The following is a 27,298-nucleotide window of genomic DNA, read 5'->3' as shown; positions in this document are numbered from 1 at the left end:
GCGAGAGCGTTAACCACCAGGCCACCATGTGCATGGATATGATGCAACAATGTAACAGGAGCTAGGCTTTCTTTTCATCTCCATTTTCTAGGTGGCGCAGCTAATGCCGTGCAGGACAAACGAAAGACTTGGTCACAACTTATCACCCGATAACTGTTCTAAGCGAATACTGGAGCGAGTGGGAGTCAAGTTTTATTTATGTATTAAATAATTAACATACATTTTTTTAACAGTAGACTGAAGGGTACACAGGTGTTTCTGCTTTACATAAATCTTACATGACGTTAATTTTACCTAAGGTAACCCAATTAAGTAAACCAATACCTGTCCACTGGTACTTACAATAGCAGTGGTTTCCTTTGCGTTGTTTTATGTGAGAGCTGCACGACTTGATGACCAAGACAGGGAGCTACATCTGTAGCAGTGATCTTGCTACATCTACCCCAAAATAAGATAGAATTAAACAACACTTCGGGGGTAACTTCCCTATGTTAATCACTAGCATTTTAAACTTCAAGGTGACTCCAGTACCTAGTAATCTTACATCACTTGTGAAGAGAACACTCTCCCTGTAGAACGTTTGACCTGAGACAACACCTCGCTACGTGTAGAGCTTTATCAATCACACCTCGCTACGTGTAGAGCTTTATGAATCACACCTCACTACGTGTAGAGCTTTATCAATCACACCTCGCTACGTGTAGAGCTTTATCACTCACACCTCACTACGTGTAGAGCTTTATCAATCACACCTCGCTACGTGTAGAGCTTTATCAATCACACCTCACTACGTGTAGAGCTTTATCAATCACACCTCGCTACGTGTAGAGCTTTATCACTCACACCTCACTACGTGTAGAGCTTTATCAATCACACCTCGCTACGTGTAGAGCTTTATCAATCACACCTCACTACGTGTAGAGCTTTATCAATCACACCTCGCTACGTGTAGAGCTTTATCAATCACACCTCGGTACGTGTAGAGCTTTATCAATCACACCTCGCTACGTGTAGAGCTTTCTCAATCACACCTCACTACGTGTAGAGCTTTATCAATCACACCTCGCTACGTGTAGAGCTTTATCAATCACACCTCACTACGTGTAGAGCTTTATCAATCACACCTCGCTACGTGTAGAGCTTTATCAATCACACCTCACTACGTGTAGAGCTTTATCAATCACACCTCACTACGTGTAGAGCTTTATCAATCATACCTCGCTACGTGTAGAGCTTTATCAATCACACCTCACTACGTGTAGAGCTTTATCAATCATACCTCATGTGGTATAATTTATCTAACCAAAACTATGGGCAAATAACTTGTAGAGCAAATAAAGGTACACTTAGTTTTGTCTCTGTCTCTGCCTACCGCAGCCTCTCCCAGTAGGCACCTTCGATGGGAGACAGTTGTTCTACGATCACGTGGCTGAAGGAGAAAGGTATTATGAGTATAATTACCCCTAGGGGGTGTTGTGTCAGTATTTTCATAACTGAATACTGACGGGAATCTATACTCACGTCTGTTGGGCTAAAAAGCCCGCCCATAACTGAGAGTATTGTAATAAGTCTAGAGACAAATGAACCAACCATCTGCTGTGCAGCTGATCTAACTAGTCTCATTAATTACTAGACTTACCTGAGTATCTGTATCGAACCCATATAATCACTCGGGTATCAGTGTCTTGATTGAAGCAGACGTGTTTCATCAAGTATTGTTTATAATTCACAGTCATATCACTAAAGAAGCTGATCACACTTCTCTGTAAGTGTGTTGCTGTGTTCTTTGAGAGACTTTTATGCACAAAAAACACGCGGATCAGTGTTCTTTGCTCGTTATCCCGGCGTCAATGCGTCCCTTGGCAGGGTTAAAAGCAATCTAAGCTAAGACGCCCCTCGCCGCACCTCTCTTGCCCCCAGCTACAAAGGAAAAGCTAACAGCCTATTTCCACTGCTTGCCAAACTTCCACCAGGAAGCGAAGCAGAATGTTTAACTTCTTGATATATCTCAATCACTGAGAGTTCATTATGTCCCACATGTGAATAAAGTGAGGTCGAAGTTTCTCTGTACCTTTCCTGTTGCAGTGCAGAGGTTATTTACTCACACTGGTTGCAACACCGGTCTCTTGCAAGGAGTCACATGACCTAAGACTGGTACACACTGGTGTTGAAGTAAACAAGATGCCCCTTCTGAGAGGGCTGGGCCCCTCAAGGTTGAAAAGGGCTGAAGGGGGCTGATAGCCCCTCCTGGAAAAAATTTCCCAACACCTCACTATGTGTAGAGCTTTATCAATCACGCCTCACTATGTGTAGAGCTTTATCAATCACGCCTCACTATGTGTAGAGCTTTATCAATCACACCTCGCTACGTGTAGAGCTTTATCAATCACACCTCGCTACGTGTAGAGCTTTATCAATCACACCTCGCTACGTGTAGAGCTTTATCAATCACACCTCGCTACGTGTAGAGCTTTATCAATCACACCTCGCTACGTGTAGAGCTTTATCAATCACACCTCGCTACGTGTAGAGCTTTATCAATCACACCTCGCTACGTGTAGAGCTTTATCAATCACACCTCGCTACGTGTAGAGCTTTATCAATCACACCTCGCAAGGGAAATCGCACAATCACAATCAATTTCCCTCATTTATTGCATATAGAAATTTTCACACAACAATTGCTATTAGTAAGTTTATTCAGGTACACAACTACAGTTACATACATCATCATACACAGCAGCGCATGTGTACACAACATCATACACAGCAGCACATGTGTACACAACATCATACACAGCAGCACATGTGTACACATCATCATACACAGCAGCACATGTGTACACATCATCATACACAGCAGCACATGTGTACACATCATCATACACAGCAGCGCATGTTTACACATCATCATACACAGCAGCGCATGTGTACACATCATCATACACAGCAGCACATGTGTACACAACATCATACACAGCAGCGCATGTGTACACATCATCATACACAGCAGCGCATGTGTACACATCATCATACACAGCAGCACATGTGTACACAACATCATACACAGCAGCGCATGTGTACACATCATCATACACAGCAGCGCATGTGTACACATCATCATACACAGCAGCACATGTGTACACATCATCATACACAGCAGCACATGTGTACACAACATCATACACAGCAGCACATGTGTACACAACATCATACACAGCAGCACATGTGTACACATCATCATACACAGCAGCACATGTGTACACATCATCATACACAGCAGCACATGTGTACACATCATCATACACAGCAGCACATGTGTACACAACATACACAGCAGCACATGTGTACACAACATCATACACAGCAGCACATGTGTACACAACATCATACACAGCAGCACATGTGTACACAACATCATACACAGCAGCACATGTGTACACAACATCATACACAGCAGCACATGTGTACACAACATCATACACAGCAGCACATGTGTACACAACATCATACACAGCAGCACATGTGTACACAACATCATACACAGCAGCACATGTGTACACAACATCATACACAGCAGCACATGTGTACACAACATCATACACAGCAGCACACGTGTACACAGCATCATACACAGCAGCACATGTGTACACAGCATCATACACAGCAGCACATGTGTACACAACATCATACACAGCAGCACATGTGTACACAACATCATACACAGCAGCACATGTGTACACAACATCATACACAGCAGCACATGTGTACACAACATCATACACAGCAGCACATGTGTACACAACATCATACACAGCAGCACATGTGTACACAACATCATACACAGCAGCACATGTGTACACAACATCATACACAGCAGCACATGTGTACACAACATCATACACAGCAGCACATGTGTACACAACCTGGGATAACCAAAAAAAAATCAAAGTGACCTATTTCCATTTTTTTTTTAGCCTAAAACGACTTTCTTCAGTTTTTTCACTGCTATTTTTGGTCTAGATTTGATAATAACATTTCAAGTGGGATTTATATATATATATATATATATATATATATATATATATATATATATATATATATATATATATATATATATATATATATATATATATATATACATATATATATATGTATGTATATATATATATATATATATATATATATATATATATATATATATATATATATATATATATATATATATATATATATTTATATATTTATATATATATATGTAGTTCAGAAAATGAAAGATATATAAGAAGAAATTACTGATTTTTTTTCTGGTGAATTAGAAAGTTAGAGATATATTTAGCCTGGATCAAGGACTCCAGGGAGGGTTTTTAAAGTGAGTAAGTAAAGACCTTGAGTGAGGTGTAGTGGACCCCGCCAGCACACACACGCTAGGAGCTGTGACTCGACACCTGCAACCACAAATAGGTAAGTACACACTCTATATACACCAATAAATGAAAAAAACGTGCAGGAAAATTCAGAGGGTCTTGTTTGCCGGTAAGGGGCTCTTGATTCCAAGAATTGTGGCTACCCTCTGATTCCTTGGATCGGATCTGATTACATGCCATTCACATGGAGTTATATGGCTCCTACGGGTTTAACGCTTCCTAATGAATATGGTAATAATGAGAGGAAACGTCTTGCGGCTTATTGAAAAGCTAAAAACTTTTTAAGTAACAATTCAAGATGTGTTGATGAGACATTATTGATGATCCGTATGATCACTCTTGTTGAGACGTTATTGATGATCCGTATGATCACTCTTGTTGAGACGTTATTGATGATCCGTTTGATCACTCTTGTTGAGACGTTATTGATGATCCGTATGATCACTCTTGTTGAGACATTATTGATGATCCGTATGATCACTCTTGTTGAGACATTATTGATGATCCGTATGATCACTCTTGTTGAGACATTATTGATGATCCGTATGATCACTCTTGTTGAGACGTTATTGATGATCCGTATGATCACTCTTGTTGAGACATTATTGATGATCCGTATGATCACTCTTGTTGAGACGTTATTGATGATCCGTATGATCACTCTTGTTGAGACGTTATTGATGATCCGTATGATCACTCTTGTTGAGACGTTATTGATGATCCGTATGATCACTCTTGTTGAGACGTTATTGATGATCCGTATGATCACTCTTGTTGAGACGTTATTGATGATCCGTATGATCACTCTTGTTGAGACATTATTAATGCACCGTATGATCACTCTTGTTGAGACATTATTAATGCACCGTATGATCACTCTTGTTGAGACATTATTAATGCACCGTATGATCACTCTTGTTGAGACATTATTAATGCACCGTATGATCACTCTTGTTGAGACATTATTAATGCACCGTATGATCACTCTTGTTGAGACATTATTAATGCACCGTATGATCACTCTTGTTGAGACATTATTAATGCACCGTATGATCACTCTTGTTGAGACATTATTAATGCACCGTATGATCACTCTTGTTGAGACATTATTAATGCACCGTATGATCACTCTTGTTGAGACATTATTAATGCACCGTATGATCACTCTTGTTGAGACATTATTAATGCACCGTATGATCACTCTTGTTGAGACATTATTAATGCACCGTATGATCACTCTTGTTGAGACATTATTAATGCACCGTATGATCACTCTTGTTGAGACATTATTAATGCACCGTATGATCACTCTTGTTGAGACATTATTAATGCACCGTATGATCGTCCTTGATGGAACGTTATCGTAGGAATAAACGATATTTATTTTGCCTCTCTATTAATCAACAGACAGTTGCAAGGTTTGAGCACATCAGACGTCACAAGACACGCTAAATATCTTGCATGCAAATGATGTGCTGCCAACAATACCGTAGAAAAGTTATATTGCAGAACAAACTTCCACTAGGGAAATATTTCTGTGTTTTAGAGCATTATCAAGTGTACACTGCTAATATCTTCCCGAGTGAGTGTTGATAACTTGACTAGTCTCGGGCAACCCTGAACTTTAGATGAAAATGACAGCACGAAGCAGTTTATCGGAGCTGTGTAAAGTCACACGGTGCTAGTGTGCCAGAGAGCTAGCTGGGCCCGACGAAGGCACGGCTCTTGGGTTCTTTTGGTGTGACCTCACGTAGTAACGAGTAACAGCAATACTCCTGACGTTTAGTCATGCTTTCTGCTGGTCTGCCAGGTAGCAGTGTAGCGCTTTGCACACTTAAGAAGCTTCAGGCAACAGCAGGAAGCCATGCTTACTCTGGAAGGTGCAGGCAGCAATGCTGTATTGAGAGTATCACTGGAGGTGCGATTTGTGCTTGGTGCGAGGGTGTAAGGTGTTTCCTAAGGTGACGCTAATGAATTAAGTTCACCACCAGAAGGCCAGAGAACACAATGTGTATTTGCAAATAACATTAGTGTATATTATATGTGTAGGAGGGTGTGTTGAACTCCCAAAGTGGGTGTAGATAATGGAAAACTGTTACACTTGCTTACAGCCATCCATAAACAACGTATATGTCATGTTCACCATGTTGCTTTGAACATCTTGCCCACTTCAGTCTGTTCAACTTTCACTGAAAGAGCTTTCAATTTTGGCACTTGGTACTGGGTAAATAAAACGTTTAATAATATTACTAGCCTTAAAATATGTGAAACTTCCAAAATTGTTATGTGTACAAAACGAAAGAAAAGTTGAAATAATTCAGACATTCCGACGGCAAAATATAAATAATTTTCACCATGATCTTTTGAAATAAAAGTTAAAAAAAAAAAATTTGGCTATTGTCTCCGACATCGACGCCACCACGACCACCACATTCTTATTATATTGTGGCTGGGCAACTGTGGCAGCTTCTTGTGTTGTTGCTGAGAACCTGAGACTTCTTGTGTTGTTGCTGAGAACCTGAGACTTCTTGTGTTGTTGCTGAGCACCTGAGACTTCTTGTGTTGTTGCTGAGCACCTGAGACTTCTTGTGTTGTTGCTGAGCACCTGAGACTTCTTGTGTTGTTGCTGAGCACCTGAGACTTCTTGTGTTGTTGCTGAGCACCTGAGACTTCTTGTGTTGTTGCTGAGCACCTGAGACTTCTTGTGTTGTTGCTGAGCACCTGAGACTTCTTGTGTTGTTGCTGAGCACCTGAGACTTCTTGTGTTGTTCCTAGGTAACCGGATTTCTTGTGTGTGTGTATATATATATATATATATATATATATATATATATATATATATATATATATATATATATATATATATATATATATATATATATATATATATATATATATATATATATATATATATATATATATATATATATATATATATATATATATATATATATATATATATATATATATATATATATATATATATATATATATATATATTATTTTTTTTTTAACACATCGGCCTTCTCCCACCGAGGTAGGGTGGCCCGAAAAATAAAAACTTTCATCGTTTATTGCATTACTATCTTACCAGAGGCACGCTTACAGTACAGTTATAAAACTACAACATAAATGTTACGTTGCTTACACTCCAACAGCACGTTAAGTCTTAGAAATCATTTTTCTCCATTTGCTCTTATCTAACACGATTACACAAGATTGCTGGAAGTTCAAGCCCCTTGTATACAAAACCTCCTTTACCCCCTACCTACAACCTTTCCTAGGTCGACCCCTACCCCGCTTTCCCTCCACAGATTTATACACCCTCTACATGACCGAACTACCGTAATAACCTCTCCCCAGCCCTTAGGATAATAGTTTTGGTAATACCTCACTGCCTCCTAATTACGGATTCTCTGCCTTATATTCACACCACACATTGCCCTCAGACATAACATCTCCACTGCCTCCAGCCTTCTCCTTGTCGCAACATTCACAACCCATGCCTCATACCCGTACAAGAGCGTTGGTGTAACTATACTCTCATACATTCCCCTCCTTCCTTTCATGGATAAAGTACTTTGTCTCCACAGACTCCTAAGAGCACCGCTCACCTTTTTCCCCTCATCAATTCTATGATTCACCTCATCTTTCATAAACACATCCGCTGACACGTCCACTCCCAAATATCTGAATACATTCACCTCCTCCATACTCTCTCCCTCCAATCTGATATCCAGCCTATCATCTAATTTTTTTATCCTCATCACCTTGCTCTTTCCTATATTCACTTTTAATTTCCATCTTTTACATACCTTACCAAACTCATCCACCAATATATATGGTTTTAACTCACAATACTGCGATTGGCCGGGAATCGAACCCCTAGGCTTCTCACAAGGCGTGCCAAAGGATCGGGAGTTCGATTCCCGGCCAGTCACAATATTGTTAATTCCTTGAAACTGTTTACTCGTAGATGCATTAACATGTGTACTTCTCGTGAAAACTGGTATTCCAAAAGGGAGGTGAATGAAATTAGTCTTGTAGCTTCCATGGCGACGTATGTGCTCACATCAGGGGTGACATGTGGTTCTGGCCACCTGATGTCTGAAGCATTGATTGCCGAGTGGACTCTTAGGAACCAATGCTTAAACAATAAAATTCAAATTCAGTTTTGGAATCTCGCTTATTATTGGTAGCCATTTTAATTTTAAGGATAATTTTGCAGCCACTCTGTGCTAAAACGTAGTGCACCGGCTCACTTATTCCGACTGTAGTAACAGATATGTAAGTCTCAAATTTTAAGATTAGAATTTGTAAACGTAAAGAGTTATAATATAGAATCTCACTCCTCTGGTGAAAAACCACCTCACTCACCACCTCACTCACCACCTCACTCACCACCTCACTCACCACCTCACTTACCACCTCACTTACCACCTCACTTACCACCTCACTTACCACCTCACTTACCACCTCACTTACCACCTCACTCACCACCTCACTCACCACCTCACTCACCACCTCACTCACCACCTCACTCACCACCTCACTCACCACCTCACTCACCACCTCACTCAACACCTCACTCACCACCTCACTTACCACCTCACTCACCACCTCACTCACCACCTCACTCAACACCTCACTCACCACCTCACTCACCACCTCACTCACCACCTCACTCACCACCTCACTCACCACCTCACTCACCACCTCACTCACCTGTGAGAATTAATCCTGACTCATTATCTTACACTATGGATATTACTATTATTATTATAATCAAGGGGGAAGCGCTAAACCCGGAGGATTATACAGCGCCTGGGGGGGGGATGTGGAAGGCATTCAGGCTTAATTCGGGGAACTGGAGCACAGATCTAATTCCCTAAATCAAGAGCCCCTCACCAACATCAAGGAACCTTCCCTGAGGGGTTACACTATGGATAGATAACTTTACAGTTAATTATAATAATGTTAATTTCTCTATGTCATAGAAAAAATATAGTTTACATGAAACAGAACAATGGAAGGCACCAAAGAATGCCACTGAGGCTCCAGTGCTCATAACACTATATACAATTCTTGTACTACTACTACTACTACTACTACTACTACTACTACTACCACCACCTCTTCCTGCCTATATATAGCCGTCCTGCTCCACCTCTGTTAGTGTGACTTTGTCAATGGTCCAAGTCGGACCGAAACGTCGTCGTAAGCTTCTCTCTTTTATGTGCGGGTTATTTGTGTATAACACTATGCATTTAAGAATTAAGGAAAGCTTATTTATCAAACAATTTAAAGTTAAGACACATGTGCAATATGTGTGTGATGAATGGTTTGAAAAACCGACAAGTTGAAGATTGAGACACTTATGCAGCATATGGGAATCTTTATTCAGGAAACGTTTCGCCACACAGTGGCTTCATCAGTCCAATACAAAGAGGAAGGCGTAAGGAGAGGAGGAGAATGAGGTAATCAGTCCCTCAACCTGGAGTCGATGTGTTCAGTCCATCAATCTTGTAGAATGTACAGCATAGGGCCGTAGACGTGGCTTATATACTGTAGTGAGGTGACGTGAAGCAGATGGAGGCGGGGTCATAGTGGTACCATCCACTAGTCGAAGTAGGTCTTCGTCCAAAGGTTGAACAAGTGTTGAAGAATTCTTTGTAACAAGATCCCATGATGCTAAGTGTCTCAATCTTCAACTTGTCGGTTTTTCAAACCATTCATCACAACTGTCAGACACTGCAGCATCATGGGATCTTGTTACAAAGAATTCTTCAACACTTGTTCAACCTTTGGACGAAGACCTACTTCGACTAGTGGATGGTACCACTATGACCCCGCCTCCATCTGCTTCACGTCACCTCACTACAGTATATAAGCCACGTCTACGGCCCTATGCTGTACATTCTACAAGATTGATGGACTGAACACATCGACTCCAGGTTGAGGGACTGATTACCTCATTCTCCTCCTCTCCTTACGCCTTCCTCTTTGTATTGGACTGATGAAGCCACTGTGTGGCGAAACGTTTCCTGAATAAAGATTCCCATATGCTGCATAAGTGTCTCAATCTTCAACATGTGCAATATGTTGCACATGTGTCTTAACTTTCATATTGTCGGTATTTTATACCTTTCTTGCACAAACAATTTAAACCTGGACTCAGTGTTAATGTTTCTGCAGCTAACTGATTTACTCTGAAATAATTATAGTTTACCCTCGTTTGATGAGTTCAGTTTTCTGTTAAAACAGATAATGTTTTGGTTTATGTTAATAACCGCCTGATTTATGCACAACTTGAAATTAACATCTCTCTAATTTACCTCGAGAGTTTACCTGGAGAGAGTTCCGGGGGTCAACGCCCCCGCGGCCCGGTCTGAGACCAGGCCTCCTGTGAGACCAGGCCGTGTTAACCTAAATGGTTTGTTAATGTCATTGTATTTTCTATTGCATCGTATATTTACACATTAATAAGTAACATTCCTGAAAATTTCTAATGTTTATTTAACATTTATGTTAGAACACCAATAATATTTGAAATGTTTCTTATATATGTTTATCAGCCATTATAATAATAATAATAATAATAATAATAATAATAATAATAATAATAATAATAATAATAATAATAATAATAATATTAATAATATTTTTGTTGTTACTGTTTGTCGTTGTTAAATTTATGAGCCATCTCCAGGATCCCAAATCCTCGGTGTAAATCCCACTCCCAGAACCTTGTTCCCGCGTCCCAACAATGTTTCCACGCCTCCAGTATTATTCCCATGCCCACAGCCTTGGATACACGCCCACAATAACGTTCCCACTCCCTCAGAATTATTCCAGCGCACACAATCACTTTATTTACAAATCCACACGAACTTCCCACACCTCTCAGTCCAGATCCCACGCCCATAACCTTGTTCTCACGCCCATAACCTTGTTCTCACGCCCATAACCTTGTTCCCGCACCTGCAACCTTGTTCCCACTCCCACAATCTTGTTCCAATGTTCACAGCCTTGTTCCCACGCCTACAACCCTAATCCTACTCCCACAACCTTGTTCCCACACCTACAATCTTATTCCTATTCCCACAACCTTGTTCCTACGCCCACAACCTTCTTCCTACGCCCACAACCTTGTTCCCACGCCCACAGTCTTGTTTCTACTCCTACAATCTTGTTCAAATTTCCACAATCTTATTCCCAATCTCACAATCTTGTTCAAACTCATACAATCTTGTTCCCATTCCCACAGTCTTGTCCCCACTGCCATAATATTGTTCCCATTACCACATTCTTTTTCCCAGTCTTACAATATTGTTACCACTCCCACAATATTATTCCCACTCCCACAGTCTTTCTCCCACTGCCACAATATTGTTCCCACTCCCACAGTTTTGCTTCCCCTCTCCCACTCTCCATGTCTTCAGTATTGTTCACACACCCACAATCGCGTTCCCACGCTCACAATCTTCCTATGTTCGCTATCTTCCCTTATTCAGAATGTTCCCATGCTCACAATCGCGTTCCCACGCTCACAATCGCGTTCCCACGCTCACGGTCTGGTTCCCACGCTCTCAATCTCGTTCCCACACTCAGAATCTCGTCTAAGTAAGTGACCTCTCCCGAGACTGTGTAGATGCTGTCTAGCCTAGTAAACTGTACTGAATAAATGTCACAACCAGGGTACCACTAGTACCTACAATCAGGGTACCACTAGTACCTACAACCAGGGTACCACTAGTACCTACAACCAGGGTATCACTAGTACCTACAACAACGGTATCACTAGTACCTACAACCTGGGTACCACTACAGCCTACCAGTAGACTACCACTGAACACATACTAGCAGGCTGCTACCACTACACTAACAGACTACCACTCAACGCATACTAGCAGGCTGCTACTACTCAAAACGTACTAACAGGCTACTAACACTCACACCTGGTAGTTCGGATCTGTCAAACTTTAACATTATATTAAGTAGTTTATTTTGGTTTAACTCTGGTGAGATTCTTTTGGTGGTAGTAGTAGTAGTGGTAACGGTAGTTTTAGTAACAGTAGTAGCAGTAGCAGCAGCAGTAGTAGTAGCAGCAGCAGCAGCTGTAGTTGTAGTATCTGCAGCAGTAGTAGTAGTAGTAGTAGTAGTAGTAACAGTAGCAGTAGTAGTAGCAGTAATAGTAGTAGTAGTAACAGTATCAGTAAAAGTAGTGGTAATAGTAGTAGAAGTAGCCGTAGTAGTAGTAGTAGTATTAACAGCAGCAGTATTAGTAAGAGTAGAAGTAGTTTTATTATTACTAGTAGTAGTAGTAGTTGCAGTAGTAGTAGAAGTAGTAGTAGCAGTAGTGGTAGCAGTAGTAGTAGTAACAGTAGCAGTAGATGTAGTAGTAGCAGTAGCAGTAACAATAGCAGTATAAGTAGTAGTAGTAGCAGTAGTAGTAGTAGTAGTAGTAGTAGTAGCAGCAGCAGCAGTAGCAGTAACATTAGCAGTAGTAGTAGTAGTAGTAGTAGTAGTAGTAGTAGTAGCAGCAGCAGCAGCAGCAGTAGCAGTAACATTAGCAGTAGTAGTAGTAGCAGTAGTAGTAGTAGTAGTAGTAGTGGTAGCAGCAGCAGCAGCAGTAGCAGTAACATTAGCAGTAGTAGTAGTAGTAGATGTAGTAGAAGCAGCAGCAGTAACGATAGCAGTATAAGTAGTAGCAGTAGTAGTAGTAGTAGTAGTAGTAGTAGTAGTAGCAGCAGCAGCAGTAGCAGTAGCAGTAACATTAGCAGTAGTAGTAGTAACAGTAGTTGTAGTAATAGTAGTAGTAGTTTGTTGTGGTGTTGGAGGTCAGGAAGCGTCGTGGTGAACCTCACCTCAGATGACTGACTGTAAACTTGACTTAGTAACTTGTGGCTTAATATGTTATTACTCCGCTTTTGCTGAGTTTTGAATTTTCTGCCGCCAGATTTATTGCCATGTCGTGCTTATATTCCGGTTGATGTAATTTTGATCGTAATGTTTTTGATATGATGTTAAATGTTACTTTTAAAATGAAAGTGATTTGTTTTATGTTATTTTTTAAAGTTTGAAACTGATGTATTCGTTGTTTGCAGGTTGGGAGCAAGAAGGCACTATGTGACCATCAACAATGACCACTGGACATTATTTCCATCTCCCGCTGACACGGTCATCAAGAGGATGAGATAACAACAATGTCTTCTGCTTAGGCCTTTTGCTGTCTGTCTCCACTGAGGTTTTCTTTTACAAGGCAGTTCCTGGCCAGTCAAAATAATTTGGCACCTGAGCATTACCATTATCTTAATAATTTCTTGATCAACTGATACTGATTCTCGTAAAGTCAAAAAAGGAACCCTGAAGTCATCGCCTCGTGATTGGGCGATTATGCCCGTTGTATCCTCACCAGTTAGCAGCCTTGAGGTTATCACCTCTTGATGATTTACCAGCCAATCAAGAGCAGAACTCACAGTATTTTGGTAGGTGAGCAGCCAGAGTAGCCGTGACCAGAGCAGACCATGGGGAACCACAGCAGCAGCAGCAAGGTGGGCGTCTCGCAGCCCTCACTCACCTGGACACAAAGTTTTCCCAGGGAAAACAAACGACTTAAGAAATATGGCGCCACTTCTGACACTAAGGTGAGCAGCAACTTAAAAATATTTCTTATTCTTTTAAGAACTTTACCATTTTCAAAATATATAGAGTTTTAATAAAGGCTACATCTTCTAGGACAGAAGGAGAGAGTTACTTGCATTACAACTAATTAAGAAGCTTATAATGTATATACTGAAGATATACCTTACGGAAGTTGTGTTTTTTTCTTTGTGATAAGTGTATATACTGAGTGGTAGCAAGCATGTTTGGTTATTAGCAGACGAAGGATCGAGCCTTCATTGTCCCTTACACTGTAAAACCAACACTCTAAACGAGATATAACATATATCTTGACTCAGGAAATCGCAATAACACGAGTGCAAAAAAAAAAAAAAAATGTCACAGGTGAGGTTCGATCCCATGGCAAGTAAATCCTAAAATTCAAACTAGCAGTGCTAAAAACCACTGCAAGTGAGGAGGCAGTGGTGCTATAACTACTGGAGATGTGGAGGTAGTGGTACTACAACAACCGGAGACGTGACGACACGAGCAGAGTTCTGCTGCTGTACACAAGCAGAGTTCTGCTGCTGTACACAAGCAGAGTTCTGCTGCTATACCTATAGATAAATTTGAAACCTAGAAAAGTTATACATGATCAGAACATAAATGATTCTACTGAAACATGGCTCAGAAGCTCCTCTGATGCCGCTTAGAAAACCAATAAACTGGTTAGTTGGAGAAAACCCAGCTGCGCCGTAGCCTCAATATATAAATAAATGAACAATCGCTACGCGATCCGAGGATGGTATCCCAGTATTCCTTAACCCCAGTCCCCTGTGTCTCAGTGGATGCGACTGGAATAGTGCAGAGTGCGGTATATGTTGGTAATGTAATTAAATGTTATCGTTAAAGATTTGAAAGGAGTCGAAAGAGGTATTTACAGTCATCATACGAACACAAATATTTAAATTTCTGTAATAAAAATAGGATATATACACTCACCAAATCTAATTCAAATCTTTCAGAGGGGTCAAAGAGAGCAATATCCTAAAGTACACAAGCACATTAAGCTTGAAGCCACTCAGATGTTACTTTATCAAGTGATGATCATAGGAGGATGAAGAGGGTCACTTGCCATACCCAGAAATAATCGCATGAAAAATACTTAAAATTTTCCAATTTCTTAAAAAAAAAAAAAATAGCAAATTAGGCCTAAACAGGCCAAAATCAATCCTAACTTCTCTTTAAGTAAGACTGGCCAGCTTTTAATAAAGTAAATAAGTACTATAAGTAAGTAATAAGTTAGTAAATAAGTCTGAGGGTACTTAGATGTTATAGTTACATAAAAAATATTAATCTGATGTAACCCAGGATAACCAAGTCAAAAACTGTGACTTAATTTCAGATCAGAAAAAAAACATTCTCCATTTATCTGACAGAAACCAATTTGATCAATAAAACTGTCACATGATAACTTACACATCAAGAAATTGTCTACCTTTGAGGAAAACACATCAACACAAAGTTTCAAGCTGACCTGAAGATTCATTTCCCAGTTATTGCACAGAATCTAACAAAATTTGTGCCCAGACAGCCTGTACCCGGACACTGAAGTTTGATGCTGTTCATAATGCTTACATTTTAATCAGAGGAAAGCGCTAAACCCGTAGGGGGTCATATAACGTCCGTGGAATGGGAGGCATTCGATCCAAGCGATGTGGAGATAAGTTCAGATCCTTGGATCAAGAGCAGTATAATGCAACACTGTAAAATAATAATATATAATTTTGAGAGCACAGGTGTGGGAGGACACAGGTGTGGGCAGACACAGGTGTGGGTGGACGCAGGTGTGGGTGGGTACAGGTGTGGGAGGACACAGTGTGGGCGGACACAGATGTGGGCGGGCACAGTTGTGGGCGGGCACAGGTGTGGGCGGGCACAGGTGTGGGTGGGTACAGATGTGGGCGAACACAGGTGTGGGCGGGCACAGGTGTGAGCGGGCACAGGTGTGGGTGGGTACAGGTTTGGGCGGGCACAGGTGTGGGAGGACACAGGTGTGGGCAGACACAGGTGTGGGCGGTCACTGGTGTGGGCGGGCACAGGTGTGGAAGGGCACAGGTGTGGGCGGGCACAGGTGTGGGAGGGCACAGGTGTGGGTGGGCACTGGTGTGGGCGGGCACAGGTGTGGGTGGGCACTGGTGTGGGCGGACACAGGTGTGGGCGGGCACAGGTGTAGGTGGGCACTGGTGTGGGCGAGCACAGGTGTGGGCTGGCACAGGTGTGGGTGGGCACTGGTGTGGGCGGGCACAGGTGTGGGCGGGCACAGGTGTGGGCGGGCACATGTGTGGACGGACACAGGTGTTGGCGGGCACAGGTGTGGGCGGGCACAGGTGTGGGTGGGCAAAGGTGTGGGCGGGCACAGGTGTGGGCGGACACAGGTGTGGGCGGACACATGTGTGGGCGGGCACAGGTGTGGGCGGGCACAGGTGTGGGCGGGCACAGGTGTGGGCGGGCACAGATGTGGGCAGGCGCAGGTGTGGGCAGGCACAGGTGTGGGCGAGCACAGGTGTGGGCAGACACAGGTGTGGGCGGGCACAGGTGTGGGCAGGCACAGGTGTGGGCGGGCACATGTGTGGGCAGGCACAAGTCTGGGCAGGCACAGGTGTGGGCGGGCACAGGTGTGGGCAGGCACAGTTGTGTGCAGGCACAGGTGTGGGCGGGCACAGGTGTGGGCGGACACAGATGTGGGCAGGCACAGGTGTGGGTAGGCACAGGTGTGGGCAGGCACAGGTGTTAGCAGGCACAGGTGTGGGCAGGCGCAGGTGTGTGCAGGCACAGGTGTGGGCAGGCACAGGTGTGGGCAGGCACAGGTGTGGGCAGGCACAGGTGTGAGCAGGCACAGGTGTGGGTAGGCACAGGTGTGAGCAGGCACAGGTGTAGGCAGGCACAGGTGTGAGAAGGCACAGGTGTGGACAGGCACAGGTGTGAGCAGGCACAGGTGTGGGCGGGCACAGGTGTGGGCGGGCACAGGTGTGGGCGGGCACAGGTGTGGGCGGGCACAGGTGTGGGCGGGCACAGGTGTGGGTTGGCACTGGTGTGGGCTGCCACAGGTGTGGGCGGGCACAGGTGTGGGTGGGCACTGATGTGGGCGAGCACAGGTGTGGGCTGGCACAGGTGTGGGTGGGCACGGGTGTGGGCGGGCACAGGTGTGGGCGAGCACAGGTGTGGGCTGGCACAGGTGTGGGTGGGCACTGGTGTGGGCGGGCACAGGTGTGGGCGGGCACAGGTGTGGGCGGGCACATGTGTGGACGGACACAGGTGTTGGCGGGTACAGGTGTGGGCGGGCACAGGTGTGGGTGGGCACAGGTGTGGGCGGGCACAGGTGTGGGCGGACACAGGTGTGGGCGGACACATGTGTGGGCGGACACATGTGTGGGCGGACACAGGTGTAGGCGGGCACAGGTGTGGGCGGGCACAGGTGTGGGCAGGCACAGGTGTGGGCGGGCACAGGTGTGGGCGGGTACAGGTGTGGGCAGGCGCAGGTGTGGGCAGGCACAGGTGTGGGCGAGCACAGGTGTGGGTAGACACAGGTGTGGGCGGGCACAGATGTGGGCAGGCACAGGTGTGGGCGGGCACAGGTGTGGGCGGGTACAGGTGTGGGCAGGCACAGGTGTGGGCGAGCACAGGTGTGGGTAGACACAGGTGTGGGCGGGCACAGATGTGGGCAGGCACAGGTGTGGGCGGGCACAGGTGTGGGCAGGCACAAGTCTGGGCAGGCACAGGTGTGGGCGGGCACAGGTGTGGGCGGACACAGGTGTGGGCAGGCACAGGTGTGGGTAGGCACAGGTGTGGGCAGGCGCAGGTGTTAGCAGGCACAGGTGTGGGCAGGCGCAAGTGTGGGCAGGCACAGGTGTGGGCAGGCACAGGTGTGGGCAGGCACAGGTGTGGGCAGGCACAGGTGTGAGCAGGCACAGGTGTGGGCAGGCACAGGTGTGAGCAGGCACAGGTGTGGGCGGGCACAGGTGTAGGCGGGAACAGGTGTGGGCGGGCACAGGTGTGAGCAGGCACAGGTGTGGGCGGGCACAGGTGTGGGCAGGCACAGCTGTGAGCAGGCACAGGTGTGGGCAGGCACAGGTGTGGGCAGGCACAGGTGTGAGCAGGCACAGGTGTGGGCAGGCACAGGTGTGGGCAGGCACAGGTGTGAGAAAGCACAGGTGTGGGCAGGCACAGGTGTGAGCAGGCACAGGTGTGGGCGGGCACAGGTGTATGCGGGCTCAGGTGTGGGCAGGCACAGGTGTGGGCGTGCACAGGTGTGGGCGGGCACAGGTGTGGGCGGGCACAGGTGTGGGCAGGCACAGGTGTGGGCAGGCACAGGTGCGGGCAGGCACAGGTGTGGGCAGGCACAGGTGTTGGCAGGCACAGGTTTTGCAGGCACAGGTGTGGGCGGGCACAGGTGTGGGCAGGCACAGGTGTGGGCAGGCACAGGTGTGGGCAGGCACAGGTGTGAGCAGGCACAGGTGTGGGCAGGCACAGGTGTGAGCAGGCACAGGTGTGGGCAGGCACAGGTGTTAGCAGGCACAGGTGTGAGCAGGCACAGGTGTGAGCAGGCACAGTTGTGAGCAGGCACAGGTGTGAGCAGGCACAGGTGTGGGCAGGTACAGGTGTGAGCAGGCACAGGTGTGAGCAGGCACAGGTGTGAGCAGGCACAGGTGTGAGCAGGCACAGGTGTGAGCAGGCACAGGTGTGGGCGGGCACAGGTGTGAGCAGGCACAGGTGTGAGCAGGCACAGGTGTGAGCAGGCACAGGTGTGAGCAGGCACAGGTGTGTGCGGGCACAGGTGTGAGCAGGCACAGGTGTGAGCAGGCACAGGTGTGAGCAGGCACAGGTGTGAGCAGGCACAGGTGTGGGCGGGCACAGGTGTGAGCAGGCACAGGTGTGAGCAGGCACAGGTGTGGGCGGGCACAGGTGTGAGCAGGCACAGGTGTGAGCAGGCACAGGTGTGGGCGGGCACAGGTGTGAGCAGGCACAGGTGTGGGCGGGCACAGGTGTGAGCAGGCATAGGTGTGGGCGGGCACAGGTGTGAGCAGGCACAACCCTCATTATTAATGAAACAATATCCGGAAAATTTCTCAATAATTTTTTTATTTAAGTTTTAATTGAGATTTTTTATGTTTTTAATTATCTTAAGACTCTAAAAACTTGAAACACAGAATAATGATGATACGATGACAAAAATGATAATTGGTGATGATGATGATGATGATGATATCATTGTAAGGTGTCGTACTTAATATAGCACAGTAGTTATTCCCCGAGAGATGGGCACTAGTTTCTTCGGTAAACAATGCTTTTGTTCACAGGTATTGCCCCAGAGAATTCCCGGGCAGCGTCTGCGCCCTACGGAGAACGGTCACATTCTACAGACGAAAGGTACCATCTCCGCCCGACGGATGGCGGAGTTCCATCCTCCGCCCCACCCTGCCTTCCCGCCGCCCCTGGTTCTGCAGCAGCAGCAACAGCAACAGCAGCAGCACTCTGCCTCCATGACCACTCTACATTACCCACATCCGCACGACGAGCGCACAGCTGCCATACACGACCTCCGGTTTGGTCGTCCACCCTCTAAGAATTATGCCAGTGAGCCAGACTTGAGAGGGTCGTCCCCTCCCACCAGCGTTCCTTCGCCGCTTTCCCATACTATAATTAGTCAGTCGCCGACTAAGGGCAGAATAAAGTCAAAGAAAAAATATAAAGCTCCTCCGGTCCCTATCGGAGGGATAGGCGACTCCCATTCTCTTCCCCGTGGTGCAGAAAGGTCACATTCATTGGGAAATGTGGCTGTTCAGTCGAGCCAGGGTCAGTGGCCAGCCCCTTGTGCAGTTCATTTCGCTGATCACATTGCAAGCAGTCCTGAGCCGCTGAAACCCAAAGCTCGTAAAATGGGTCTCTTCCGGAAAAAGAACGAGTCTCGGCGATCTGCTATTGTGGATGACCATCGCAGTTCAGGAGAAGAACAGGAAAGAGTCCGAGCAGCTAGCGAGGACAGGCGTGCAGCCTCTCCAGCACGCTCCTCTCCACGAGAGGAGCTTCGCGAGAGAGCTCGGAGTTTAGACTCCCTTCAGCATGAGCTTCGTCGCTCCCCCGTATCTTCCACAGTGCCAGTTGCAACAACGAGCCTAACTCAACTTCACCAATCTCACGAACCTCGCTTGTGGACAACCATCGAAAGAGATTCCAGACGAGTAGTTTCCCAAGAGAGTGATTCAAGGCGAAGCAGCACCATCGAACGAGAATCTAGAAGGTCCAGTAGAGATTCCAAAAGGAGCAGCACATTGGAGAGAGATCCACAGAAAAGTTTCCGCAGGGTGAGCACCCTGGAGCGAAAAGTCGTGGAACGCAAGAATGGTGGAGGGGAGGGACGCGATAACTCCACTCCTTCGTCTTCCAGACGTGCCTCCCGCCTCGACTCCTATCGAGACAGCTCAACCCACCGTCGCTCGTCGTCTAGCGGGTCTCATCATGAATTAATTCCTGAAGAAAGTGAGACACGCAATGTTGCCGACGAGTGGAATGAGAATGAAGCAGAAATGATCAGTCAGAAAAAGAAAGGAAGTGCAAAGGAAACTGGTGATGACTGGGACAAAGTTGGACAAATCAACCAACGGAAGAAAATATCAGCAAGTCTTCAAGCCGAACTCTTGCAAACTGTGAACAATTTAAAGAAAACTTCTCCCGAACAAGAACCTAATCCATCCACACTAACAAGAAAAGGCAGAGAAAGTGAAAAACGCTCGTCTAAACCCACTCTGCTACCTTCCAAAAGCAATGATATTATTGAACACAATGAACAACCCAAAACTTTTTTTTTCGGAATGGAGCCAGAGGTGTTACGTGGCTCCCGAGGTGAGGCTAATTCAGGCCTTCATAAAATCAAGAACCAAGAAGAAGCAGTCAAGAATAAAAATCGGGAAGAAGTCCACATTACTGGCCAGGCTGTAGAATATACACGCCGCACGCTAGAACGTATTCAGAGGAGCCGCAGCCGCAGTGCTCGCAAGGAAGCTCAGAGAGGAAGCGATTCTCAACGCAAAGCCGTTGATGAGGCTGATAGTCGTAATTCTTCAAGTCAAATTGATCAGCGTAAGCTGTCTAGGGATGTAGAAGAATTTGCAGTAGCCATAGAACGTCACAAGATGCGACGGGCAGATGGCGAGAGATCAGCAAGTGGATCATCACGCCGTGAAGATGGAGGTTACCATTCCAGACAGAATTCCGGGAGTCTTTACTTGGATAATGAGCACGACGTTAGAGGAGAAGGTGAACTGTTTATGAACTTGAGACCGATACTCCCACGTCGCCAGCTTGAAATACCAAGATTTAGCCCAAATGCTGCCTGGCGGTCCCTGAGTCTTGAGCGTGCCAGTAGACACCAAGAAAAGCCTGACGAGAAACGAAGTAATGAAGAGCCAGATTCAGTGCATGAGGCAAGAATACAACGGTTCACTCGACCTACAGCTCCCCCTCGAGGCTCTGGTGAAAAATCTGCTGATTCTGGCATCTCTGGTGATGCTGGCAGCCCTGGGCCCACACATGAGTTTGAGCCTCTGATATCTACAGATAAAACAAAAAGCTCATCTGGTCCACTAGCAGCATCCTCTCCTGTAGCTTCAGGTCTGCCTGAGGTGAGGCGTACCTGGACACCCGCTCAAGACCTAGATGACAATAGTCTCGACAGCCACGGAGAGCACACTGATCTCCCAGAAGGACTTTCCACACCGCCAAAACTTACATCACGTTCAAACATGTTTCCGAAAACACTAGACCGGACACCTGAGGTAGAAACGGAAGCTGAATCACCAATTGAAATAGAAACTGTGTCGGAGCTCGTGTCTCCTGATAAGAAAGATCTCTGGCAAAAGCGTAAGAAGCGAAATGGTGTTGATATAATTCCTCAAAAATTCAACAGCTTACGTAAGCTGAAACGCACTGTAACAGGTGCCATCACAGGCCTGGGTCTCAAGAATCCTGTAGTGGAGGATTACCTTGAAAGCAGAACTCCAGATGAGCCCCAGATTCAGCAACATGGAGACGACCCCAACTGGCGAGACAACTGGTCCATGTCTCGTTCCATTCCAAACTCGCTTAACACATGCGAGGAACATGACACAGTCAGCAACTTATCCAGTACCAGGAATCCCAGGAGCAGATCAGAGTCTCGTCTGGTTAATGGAGGGGGCGAGAACTCTAACGAGGAAACACGGTCTCGAACTCCGTCTTACCTACAATACGGCAACCCGGGTCACATTATGTACCTCCCTGAGTATAACTCCCGACGGATGAGTCGCGGGGAGATGGGAAGTGAAGACGAAGCTGATCTTCGCCACAACACCTCACAGCATCACAGCCTCATGCGTTCCGTCAGACCAACAACGCCTGATCATGAACGCAAACCTCCGTCAGGTTGGTCCTTGGCATGAAGCATGAGTGTGGTTCCTATATACAAAGGAAATTGGGGCACGAGCTTATGAATATTATATGTTGGATAAAGTAAATAAAAATGACGGAAAATATAACAGCAAAAAAAACTAGAATGAAATTAGATATATAAGCATAGGGAAAAGATTGTTAAAATGGTGATGATATATATATACATATATATATATATACATATATATACATATATATATATACATATATATACATATATATATATATATATACATATATATATATACATATATATACATATATATATACAGTGGACCCCCGCTTAACGATCACCTCCAAATGCGACCAATTATGTAAGTGTATTTATGTAAGTGCGTTTGTATGTGTATGTTTGGGGGTCTGAAATGGACTAATCTACTTCACAATATTCCTTATGGGAAAAAATTCGGTCAGTACTGGCACCTGAACATACTACTGGAATGAAAAAAGTTCGTTAACCGGGGGTCCACTGTATATATATATATATATATATATATATACATATATATAGGAAAGGTTGGAGGGAGGGGGTAAAGGAGGTTTTGTGTGCGAGGGGCTTGGACTTCCAGCAGGCATGCGTGAGCGTGTTTGATAGGAGTGAATGGAGACAAATGGTTTTTAATACTTGACGTGCTGTTGGAGTGTGAGCAAAGTAACATTTATGAAGGAGTTCAGGGAAACCGGCAGGCCGGACTTGAGTCCTGGAGATGGGAAGTACAGTGCCTGCACTCTGAAGGAGGGGTGTTAATGTTGCAGTTTAAAAACTGTAGTGTAAAGCACCCTTCTGGCAAGACAGTGATGGAGTGAATGTTGGTGAAAGTTTTTCTTTTTCGGGCCACCCTGCCTTGGTGGGAATCGGCCAGTGTGATAATAAAATAATATATATATATATGTATATATATATATATATATATATATGTATATATATATATATATATGTATATATATACATATATATATATATATGTATATATGTGTATATATATATATATGTATATATATACATATATATATATATATGTATATATGTGTATATATATATATATGTATATATATATATATGTATATATATCTATATATATATATGTATATATATATATATATATATATATATATATATATATATATATATATATATATATATATATATATATATATATATACTTCCCACTTCCACCCCTCCTTCAGAGTGCAGGCACTGTACTTCCCATCTCCACCCCTTCTTCAGAGTGCAGACACTGTACTTCCCACCTACAGGACTCAAGTCGGGCCTGCCGGTTTTCCTGAATCAGTTCATAAATGTTACCTTGCTCACACTCCAACAGCACATCAAGTCCTAGAAACTACTTGTCTCCACTCTAATGTACTCACGCATGCTCGCTAGAAGTCCAAGCCCCTCGCACACAAAATCTTAACCCTCCCTCCAACCTTTCCTAGAACGATCCCTACCCAGCCTTCCTTCTATTATAGATTTATATGCTCTCCAAGTCATTCTATTTTTTCCACCCTCTCTAAATTCCCGAACACCTCAATAACTTCTCCTTACCCTCTGGAAAATACTTGTAATAACCCCGCACCACTTCTTAATTTCCATTTCTCTGCATTACATTCACAATGCACATTACCCTGAGCCACATCTCCACTGCTTCCAACCTTCTCCTTGTTGCAACATTTATCACCCATACTTTACACCCATATAAGATCGTTGGTAAAACTATACTCTCATACATTCCCTTCTTTGCTTCTATGGATAACAGACTCCACAGACTCCTTAGTGCACCATTCACCATTTTTCCCATCGTCATTTCTATGATTCACCTCGTCTTTCATAGACCTGTCTGCTGGCAAATCCACTCCTAAATATCTGAATACATTCACTTTCTCCCTCTTCCGTCCGTCTAATCTGATATACAATCTTTCATTACCTAATTTTTTTATCCTTATCACCTTATTCTTTCCTATGTTCACTTTTAATTTTTCCACTTTTACTGACCCTCCCAAACTCGTCCATCAAACCTCTGCAACTTCTCTTCAGAATCTCCCAAAAGCACAGTGTCATCAGCAAAAACATCAGCGACAACTCCCATTTTGTGTTGGATTCTTTATCTTTTAATTCTGCACCTCTTGCCAACACCCTGAGGTCTACTTTTACTGGGAAACAATCTCCCCTCTCTCCTACATATTCTAACCTGAGCCTAACCATTGGAGCATTTGGCTCGCAATCGAAGGGACCAAGTTCGATTCCCAGGCGGTAGGAGAAACACATTTTTATTTTACGTTTGCTGCCCCTGTTCACCGAGAAAGTTAATTGGTACCCAGGTGTTAATCGACTTTTTCGGGTCCAATCAGGAGTGGTGGTGGTAGTATACCTTATATAGAGCTGGGTTTTAAAATGATCTGAACTTGGATAAAATTACATTATACTGTGCATAAAAGAAACTTATTTGGGAATCTTTCTGCATTGTACCTGAAGGAGACATGCTGTTCTAGTGTTTAGCTTGGCTGTAGCACTGTCTAATATTGTTTGTGTTACAGATTACCATGATACCAGTGTATAATGGTCTGTAAAACTGATTCAGGTGACGAGGATCCACCACTCCCAGAGACCTACCACGGACCAACATCCTTGCCACCTTCCACACACAGCACCCACGCCGCTCTGGCTGCCGCCAGAAAGGCCAGAGGCAAGAAGTTTTCCTACCAAAGCACTGTCAGAGTCCTGGAGAAGAGGAAGCTGGAGGAGAAGTTGGCTAGGGAGGTCGCTGAGAAGGAGACACAGAGGCTGAAGGAAACAGAAGCCATGAAAAAGGTTAGAATTGATCTAGTGTGCTCACTGTTCAACGTCCCTACGACCAGTTCATCAATGTTTTGTACAAACTTCACATATCAGCTTGTTCAAATCACATTTATATCACAGTTTCTTGCGTGTGTTAAAAATATTCTTTTTTTTTTCATTTCCATTAAGGAATAATTATTATGGACCATTTCAAACTTCAAGAATCAAAGTTACAGTGTAGCAGCATGCTGTACACACGAGTGACAGTGTAGCAGCATGCTGTACACACGAGTGACAGTGTAGCACCATGCTGTATACACGAGTGAGTGTAGCAGCAATCTGTACACACGAGTGACAGTGTAGCAGCATGCTGTATTCACGAGTGACAGTGTAGCAGCATGCTGTACACACGAGTGACAGTGTAGCAGCATGCTGTACACACGAGTGACAGTGTAGCACCATGCTGTATACACGAGTGAGTGTAGCAGCAATCTGTACACACGAGTGACAGTGTAGCAGCATGCTGTATTCACGAGTGACAGTGTAGCAGCATGCTGTACACACGAGTGACAGTGTAGCAGCATGCTGTACACACGAGTGACAGTGTAGCACCATGCTGTATACACGAGTGAGTGTAGCAGCAATCTGTACACACGAGTGACAGTGTAGCAGCATGCTGTATTCACGAGTGACAGTGTAGCAGCATGCTGTACACACGAGTGACAGTGTAGCAGCATGCTGTACACACGAGTGACAGTGTAGCACCATGCTGTATACACGAGTGAGTGTAGCAGCAATCTGTACACACGAGTGACAGTGTAGCAGCATGCTGTATTCACGAGTGACAGTGTAGCAGCATGCTGTACACACGAGTGACAGTGTAGCAGCATGCTGTATTCACGAGTGACAGTGTAGCAACATGCTGTACACACGAGTGACAGTGTAGCACCATGCTGTATACACGAGTGACAGTGTAGCACCATGCTGTATACACGAGTGACAGTGTAGCAGCAATCTGTACACACGAGTGACAGTGTAGCAGCATGCTGTATTCACGAGTGACAGTGTAGCAGCATGCTGTATACACGAGTGACAGTGTAGCAGCATGCTGTATACACGAGTGACAGTGTAGCACCATGCTGTATACACGAGTGACAGTGTAGCAGCAATCTGTACACACGAGTGACAGTGTAGCAGCATGCTGTATTCACGAGTGACAGTGTAGCAGCATGCTGTATACACGAGTGACAGTGTAGCACCATGCTGTATACACGAGTGACAGTGTAGCACCATGCTGTATACACGAGTGACAGTGTAGCAGCAATCTGTACACACGAGTGACAGTGTAGCAGCATGCTGTATTCACGAGTGACAGTGTAGCAGCATGCTGTACACACGAGTGACAGTGTAGCAGCATGCTGTATACACGAGTGTTCATACTGTACACACCTGTTCATGCTGTACACACAGATATTCATGCTGTGCACACAAGTGTTCATGTAGGGTAAACTACAACATAGCCATTTATAAATAATATTACATAACAACATAACATTGCAAGAACACTAATGATCTGTTGTGTGAGATCAGTTACTCTTGTTGAGCAGCTGATGAACGAATAGTGCACTGAGAGCCCTCTGGCACTCATGTGCGAAACATCTGCGCTTCCTCTCACTGGCACTGTGTATGACGCTGGCACTGTGCATGACACCAGCACTGTGTATGACACCAGCACTGTGTATGATGCCAGCACTGTGTATGACACCAACACTGTGTATGACACCAGCACTGTGTATGACACCAGCACTGTGTATGACACCAGCACTGTGTATGACGCTGGCACTGTGCATGACACCAGCACTGTGTATGACACCAGCACTGTGTATGACACCAGCACTGTGTATGACACCAACACTGTGTATGACACCAGCACCAGCACTGTGTATGACACCAACACTGTGCATGACACCAGCACTGTGTATGACACCAGCAGTGTATGACACCAA

General features: G+C 44.8%; 1 protein-coding gene across 2 annotated transcripts in view; it reads left to right on the top strand.

The window, feature by feature from the left end:
• The window catches only part of LOC128686689 (serine/arginine repetitive matrix protein 2-like), a 639,380-nt gene that overhangs the window by 594,624 nt on the left and 17,458 nt on the right, over positions 1–27,298 (top strand). For both annotated transcript variants that reach the window (XM_053773722.2, XM_053773720.2), the window contains exons 5-7: positions 13,534–14,073; positions 19,390–22,489; positions 25,096–25,325. In XM_053773722.2, the coding sequence (XP_053629697.2) occupies positions 13,954–14,073; positions 19,390–22,489; positions 25,096–25,325 (3,450 nt within the window). In that variant the 5' untranslated portion in view covers positions 13,534–13,953. The remainder of the gene's footprint in view (positions 1–13,533; positions 14,074–19,389; positions 22,490–25,095; positions 25,326–27,298) is intronic.

This window comes from Cherax quadricarinatus, chromosome 12 (genome assembly GCF_038502225.1).
Source record: "Cherax quadricarinatus isolate ZL_2023a chromosome 12, ASM3850222v1, whole genome shotgun sequence".
NCBI classification, from domain to species: domain Eukaryota; kingdom Metazoa; phylum Arthropoda; class Malacostraca; order Decapoda; family Parastacidae; genus Cherax; species Cherax quadricarinatus.
This window is presented reverse-complemented; position numbering and strand designations above follow the sequence as displayed.